At 45.6% G+C, this 7,622-nt stretch overlaps 1 protein-coding gene across 1 annotated transcript in view; it reads right to left on the bottom strand.

The window, feature by feature from the left end:
* Positions 1 to 788: 788 nt before the first annotated feature.
* LOC115175768 (protein Jumonji) overlaps positions 789 to 7,622 on the bottom strand; it is a 92,648-nt gene continuing 85,814 nt past the window's right edge. The window contains exons 14-18 of the mRNA XM_029735251.1: positions 5,617 to 5,905; positions 5,059 to 5,189; positions 4,647 to 4,830; positions 4,394 to 4,501; positions 789 to 3,659 (exon numbers count right to left, since the gene is read on the bottom strand). Coding sequence (XP_029591111.1) covers positions 3,480 to 3,659; positions 4,394 to 4,501; positions 4,647 to 4,830; positions 5,059 to 5,189; positions 5,617 to 5,905 — 892 coding nt within the window. The 3' untranslated portion in view covers positions 789 to 3,479. The remainder of the gene's footprint in view (positions 3,660 to 4,393; positions 4,502 to 4,646; positions 4,831 to 5,058; positions 5,190 to 5,616; positions 5,906 to 7,622) is intronic.

Raw genomic sequence — 7,622 nt, 5'->3', positions numbered from 1 at the left:
TCCATGAGTCTGTTTATTTATAACCGCCCAGCAGTGTTGGTGTTCTTGACACAATCCGGTGAGCCTGGCACCTACTACAATACCTCGTTCAAAAGCACTGAAATGTTTTGTCTTGCCTATTCAACCTCAACGGCACACATACACAAATCATGTCTCAATTGTCTCAAGGCTTCAAAATCCTTCTTTAACCCGTCTCCTCCCCTTCACCTACACTGATTGAAGTGGATTTAACAAGTGACATCAATAAGGGATGATAGCTTTCACGTGGTCAGTCTAATGGAAAGAATGGGTGTTCAGAATGACTTGTAAACTGTAACATGATTATATAGAATCATATCATACAGCAAAAGGCCTGCTAATGGAGTAATAGCTCACAGGTGTGGGTGAATAGCAGGTTATTGAAGAGTGAGAAGGGGACTAAGTAGCCTCTCGGTCTGGTGGGGTCTTACAGCGTTGGTTTCATACCTTTTTGTTATGGCATGCCTTTTAGATTTGACCTTTTTCTATATTATTTGTCACCATTTGAACTTCAATGACCTGGTTGGGCTGGCTTACTAGAGTCGGGACAGAACTCATCCTAGACTCTGGTAAGTATGCAAGGTACATTACAGACAACATCGGTCCGCTTACTCTTTAGTTTTATACTGAACGCAGACATTTATATCAAGTTATGGACCAATTAGTCAGGCTTGGACCCCTAGACATGGAGAGTAGACTTATTTGTATAACGGTTAGTGAGTTGCATGACATGACATGTTCAGAACAACAAAGACAGACATACACACAGGTTCAAAAGAAAAGACAGTGAATTGTCTGTACGTTTTTATTAAACCTTTAGTACAAACTGCAAAAGTAAAAAACTGGCAATATAACCAACATGAAATCTTTCCAAGTGGAAGGAAAGCTGGAGACGCATCGCTAATAAATTAACTTGCCAGACCGTGAGCAATAGTTTATACTGTAGAAAAAGAAAATGCAAAAAAAAAAAAAAAAGAATTCTGAATAAAATACATTGTAAGGCCATAAAAACTTGACAACCACTTTCTGTGGAAAACACCCAACTTGGTTTTCATTAAATACTCCTAAAACAGTTCAGTCTTCTGTAAAGGACAACAACCAACAAACTGGATAATAGGATCACCTTGTCAGCCACCACTGGCAAGCTCAGTGCAACATGAGCTACTACATTGTTGAATTTTCAGTAATGAAAATTTGAAACAATTTTTTTTGTGAACATATTTTCCCTTTTCTTTAAAAAAGTAAAGCTAAAAAATAAAAATAAAATAGGGGGCCATTGCTACTCCATATCTTTCTCACTGATGTAAGCAGCACTTAAATGTATACACGTAACCAGAGCAACCCTGTAAGCATCAAACTCACACACATGAAGAAACTGAAACGTAAGGCTTTTTCTTCATCAAGCACTTCCTCCCTTGCTTCCACTAATACCTTTAGAGGCATCATTCCTTCCTTCACCCCAGAAAAGGCTCAAGTATTTAAAGACATTTACAGGATTATGTACAAAAGTTTGTTTTTGTGTTGGACTTTCTCCTAAAATCATACATAATACATCTGAAAAAGGGAAAATGCAAAAGCAAAAAAAAGAACATGGATTTCCATATTTCACATTTTACACCCTTTGACTAGTGGTTCTACGCGCACATCAGAACGCATACACAATAAAAATATAAAATAATAATAATTAATGTTTACTGGTACAGCTGAAACAATAGGACTGGAAGAATGGAATGTTAACATGATTGCACATCTAGAGGAGAGCCTATAACCCTAACCCTGTGGGAGAGGAGAGCCTAGAACCCTAACCTAACCCTGTGGGAGAGGAGAGCCTAGAACCCTAACCCTGTGGGAGAGGAGAGCCTAGAACCCTAACCCTGTGGGAGAGGAGAGCCTAGAACCCTAACCCTGTGGGAGAGGAGAGCCTAGAACCCTAACCTAACCCTGTGGGAGAGGAGAGCCTAGAACCCTAACCCTGTGGGAGAGGAGAGCCTAGAACCCTAACCCTGTGGGAGAGGAGAGCCTAGAACCCTAACCTAACCCTGTGGGAGAGGAGAGCCTAGAACCCTAACCCTGTGGGAGAGGAGAGCCTAGAACCCTAACCCTGTGGGAGAGGAGAGCCTAGAACCCTAACCTAACCCTGTGGGAGAGGAGAGCCTAGAACCCTACCCCTGTGGGAGATGGGAGACTAGAACCCTAACCTAACCCGGTGGGAGAGGAGAGCCTAGAACCCTACCCTAACCCTGTGGGAGAGGAGAGCCTAGAACCCTACCCTAACCCTGTGGGAGAGGAGAGCCTAGAACCCTAACCTAACCCTGTGGGACATGAAAACCTTGAACCTCATCCCTGTGGGAGAGGAGAGTAGAGGCTACCACCCTGTGGGAGAGGAGGCTAGTAGTTAGCCAGCACCTCAACTTTCTTTTGTATTGTTATACAGTAATAATAACCAACAGCACCAAAAACTATGGATCTCCTTGCTGAGTATTAGGCACAGTTTTCACTCGCTAGCGAAGGAGGCCTCCCTTCTACTACGGGCACAGAGACCAACGGCACCCAGGTCTGTATTTCTGACGTACAGCCACGGCACCCAGGTCTGTATTTCTGACGTACAGCCACGGCACCCAGGTCTGTATTTCTGACGTACAGCCACGGCACCCAGGTCTGTATTTCTGACGTACAGCCACGGCACCCAGGTCTGTATTTCTGACGTACAGCCACGGCACCCAGGTCTGTATTTCTGACGTACAGCCACGGCACCGCTAGTTCCACAGCCACCAAGGAACAAAACGACAAAATAAACACAGAAGACTAAAATCAAAGCTAAAATCCAAAATAAAAACAAGCAAGCCAAAACACATCTGCCTTTCAAGTTTTACCTGGCGTGGGTTAGGGAGCAACAGACCCTGAACAACAGACCCTGAACAACAGACCCTGAACAACAGGAGCTGCTGCAGGTAAAAGAGGAGAATATAAACAATTCATCTTCAAAAACTAAAGACGAGAGCAAACTTTGGGTTCTACTTTCAATAAAAATGAAAAAAGGAGCACCTTCTCCGTTCGTCCCTTTGTTCACAGTTGAGTGACAGGTGGCGATGGGTGTGACTGCAGTGTGGGTAGGGAAGACCAATCTGACCCTCTCCTCAAAAAGTGTAGAGGGGGGCAGTGCAAGGGGCACAACATTTACCGGTGAACTTTTCAATTAATGCTAAGGACGACATCAACTAACCCCCCCCCCCAAAAAAATAAACTGAAAAATAGTTTTTTCTGTGCTAGTGCAAAAAAATACAGTTTGCTTTCACAAGTTTGCCATACTAAAGGGGGGGGGGGGGTAGTTTGTCATGGTAAGGGGCATAGGTAGAGGAGATTTGGGGCATTAAAAGCTGGAAATATTTTTTCTTTCTTTAAAAAGGACAACAGTGATTCGCCAAACTAAGATGGAGGGGCAGTGGGGGGTGTTAACGTCCTTATGAGACGGCTGCGGGAGACAGGTGGGAGGAGAGGCGGGACAGGGACACTTCCACGGTGGCTCTCTTCCGGGGACCGCGTTTGGGTGGTGGTTTAAAGGGGCTCGCACCATTACATTTCTCAGTCGTCTTCTCCAGGGCCTTGCCACACACCTGCTTCACCAAGCTGTTGATCTGCTCCTGCAGGGGGGTGAAGCATGGGGGGCACAGCCAGGGAAGGGAGGAATCAGAGAGAAAACATGTGTTATATGCATGTTACGTCACTCTACTGTTGAAGGTTCTGAGCAATTATATTCAGATAAGAACGGGCCATCCCAGCAAACTAAAATCAGTTCTATGATTGTTCCCAGAACATTCATTAGGTTGCCCAAAAGTTCTAATAACACAAAACATTCCAAGGATATTTAATTTAAAACATAAAAAAATATAAATATATACATTTTAATATTTTTGGGACGTTATCATCCTAATGTTAGATAAAACCCTAACTAGCTTAGGGCTCTATTCAATCCATATCGTGGAAGTTCAGCGTTAAAGCCCAATTGAAACTTAAAATGCAATGTTCCCAAGGTGGTGGAGACTGCGTTCACGGTAAATGTTGCATGTGACAGCTCAATCGGAAAATGTACTTTACATGTCCATCGTGCAATCTGTAACGCTTCATCAATAGATTGAATAGCGCAGTTAACATAATCTAATGTTTTGCTTTTGCTGTAAAGCCTTTTCAAAATCGGACAACGTGGTTCGATTCAGGAGAGGTGTATCTATAAAACGATATAACATATCGGAAAATGTACTTTACATGTCCATCGTGCAATCTGTAACGCTTCATCAATAGAGTGAATAGCGCAGTTAAATGGGAACGTTAGCTAATGTCCTGGGAATGTTCCCAGTTTTCTGGGAAGGCATCTTACCTCATCATAACGATACATCATCTTGAGGCCTCTGCAGGACTTGTGATTCTCCACGTATCTCAGAGCACACTCCAGACAGAAGACCACGTTCTCATTCTCCTGGACCACCTGGTGTAGACAACACAACACGTATTTTCATGGAGCGGTCAACTCCATTCTTCATCCTCACCCAGCACCAGCGCTAGTTCAACTAATCATAGCACTAGTCTCCGTAGCCCAGCCCTAGCACTATTCCCCGTGGCACAGCTCTCACCATGGACAGGTAGCAGAGGTGTTGGCAGGTCTGGCAGCGTCTCTCTGAGGACTCTAGCGCCAGCCACTTCCTGGGTTTCTTGCGTCCGTCGCCGGGCATCAGGTTGTTGTCGTGTGTTCCGTAGCGGGCAGAAGACAGAAGCCCCGCCTCGTACAGTTCCTGCCGTTGTCTCATCTCTATGTTCCTATTGGAGCAGACAGAGCAACACAACTCAGTGGTTCCGAACACCACAACAGAACTCAACTCAGGGATTAAGCACAGTACAGAAAACAACAGTCTTTCGGCCTTGATATAGACACTAAGCCCATCCATTAAAGCATGGAGTGCATTTGGGGTCTTTGATCATACTGCCATGGCAGATGACGCTAACAGCGTCCATGTTTTGATGTGACCGGTTTCCATAGCTACTCACCTGAGGTCTTTGAGAAGAGCGGAGATTGTTGTCAGAAGGTGTCCGTTCTCGCGTTTGGATTCGGCCGTAGCGATCTGGTAGAGTAACTTCTCCATGGAGAAGGGTTTGGCTATGTGCCGGCATTTAAGGTCCTATAGATGGAAGGCAGAGAGACACTGGGTTAACACAGAACATTGACAGAATATTCTACAGCCTTTTGTACCAGCCAGATTAAACTACATTACAGATTACACTACACTAATTAACAGGAACAAAAATGTGCATAGACTGTACAGCGGGGCTCACCAACCCTGTCCTGGAGAGCTACAATACCCTCATGGAGGTTTCAGCTCCAACCCCAATGAACTAACCTGATTCATCTCATCAACCAGCTAATTATTAGAATCAGGTGTGCTAAATTCGGGTTGTAGCAAAAACCTAGAGGACAGAGAAGCTCTCCAGATACAGGGGTGGGCAGCCCTGTTCTATAGATACTGTTGTAGACAATGAGCTATATCTCTAAATGGCCACAGGGAGGTAGCAGACACCAGCAGACAGCAGCTCCAGCTTCAGCCTTACCTTAGAAGCCTCGTATCCCAGGTTCATCCATTGGGGGGTGGCAAAGTGAACGGTTTCCGACACACTGTAGCCACAGCAGACCTTGGACACAAAGGTCCCAGGGAAGCAGACCACAAACTGACCACTCTGCTGGACGGTGCGGTGGACCTTGATACCCTCTCGACAAAGCACCTCCGGAGAGATCATGATGTTCTTCTCCAGCATCTCCAGCCCAGGGGTCCCGTTGGCCTGCAGCAGTGTGTGAACCACCTTGTCAAGCTTCACCTTCTCTTCAGCAGGAACAGAATACCTGGCAGGGCGAGAGGGGACCACTCAGGCTCATCCAACTGTGTGTGTGTGTGTGTGTGTAGTATGCTGGACATCAACTGTGCAGTGTAACCCCTCAGCTTTGAACAGTCAGAGGAAGGTCTGTGCTTATGCACTGCCTCAAGAGGTGCGAGAGAGAAGGTTGACAAAGTGAATGACAGCCTGAGAGGCCACTTTCCTGTGGGGATCACAGCTTGTACGGATCATAGCCTGTAGGTAGAGTGGTCAGTCCGTCTGTGGTTTCATCTGTCAAATGGAGGATCTTGATTGCATTATAGAATGATATCTATTTTTCACAGACTCACTGGACAACTAAGTCCTCTGTGAATAGTGTAACAGACTTACGCTTGTTCTAGAGCATCCCAAACTAGCACTTCCTGTAACTCTAGCACATGTAGACAGGCTGTCTGGCCCTTTCCTGTAACTCTAGAACATGTGGAAAGGCTGTCTGGCCCTTTTCTGTAACTCTAGAACATGTGGAAAGGCTGTCTGGCCCTTTCCTGTAACTCTAGGACATGTTGACAGGCTGTCTGGCCCTTTCCTGTAACACTAGGACAGTGTTTCCCAAACTAGGGGGTGCGAGGGGTCGGCTTTAAAAACGTACTCTTGAAAGTTAATCGTAGAATGCGCCAGGTGCACTTTCAAAATTGGGTAGTTCATCATCAGTTCCTCTTATGTTAGTCATTGCATATACTACATGACCAAAAGTATGGTGGATACCTGCTCGTTGAATATCTCATTCCAAAATCATGGGCATTAATATGGCGTTGGTCCCCCCCCTGCGCTGCTATAACAGCTTCCATTCTGGGATTTGCTTCCATTCAGCTACAAGAGCATTAGTGAGGTTGGGCACTGATGTTGGGAGATTAGGCCTGGCTCGCAGCCGGCGTTCCAATTCATCCCAAAGGTGTTCGATGGGGTTGATGTCAGGGCTCTGTGCAAGCCAGTCAAGTTATTCCACACCGATCTCAACAAACTATTTCTGAATGGACCTCGCTTTGTGCTCGGGGCATTGTCATGCTGAAACAAGAAAGGGCCTTCACCCAAACTGTTACCACAAAGTTAGAAGCGCAGAATTGTCTACAATGTCATTGTATGCTGTAGTGTTAAGATTTCCCTTCACTGGAACGAAGGGGCCAAGCCAAAACCATGAAAAACAGCTCCATACCATTATTCCTCCTCCACCAAACTTTACAGTTGGCACTATGCATTTGGGGCAGGTAGCGTTCTCCTCGCATCCGCTAATCCAAGATTCTTCGTTGGACTCTCAGATGGTGGAGCATGATTCATCACTCCAGAGAACGTGTTTCCACTGCTCCAGAGTCAAATGGTGGCGAACTTTACACCACTCCAATAGACGTTTGGTATTGTGCATGGTGATCTTAGGCTTGTGTGCGGCTGCTTGGCCATGGAAACCCATTTTATGAAGCTCCCGGCAAAACGTTCGTGTTGAGGTTGCTTCCAGAGGCAGTTTGGAGTGTTGCAACTGAGGACAGACAATTTCTACACGCTACACACTTCAGCACTCGGCGGCCCCGTTCTGTGAGCTTGTGTGGCCTACCACTTTGCGGCTGAGCCGTTGTTGCTCCTTTCCACTTCACAATAACAACACTTACAGCTATTTATAAGTTAAGAAATGTCCAGATCAACTAGCCCATGTCAGCTAATGTTTTTTTGCTTAGATGTTGTAGCCCATAGAT

The sequence above is a fragment of the Salmo trutta genome, chromosome 36 (assembly GCF_901001165.1).
Source record: "Salmo trutta chromosome 36, fSalTru1.1, whole genome shotgun sequence".
In the NCBI taxonomy this organism is placed as follows: Eukaryota; Metazoa; Chordata; class Actinopteri; order Salmoniformes; family Salmonidae; genus Salmo; species Salmo trutta.
This window is presented reverse-complemented; position numbering and strand designations above follow the sequence as displayed.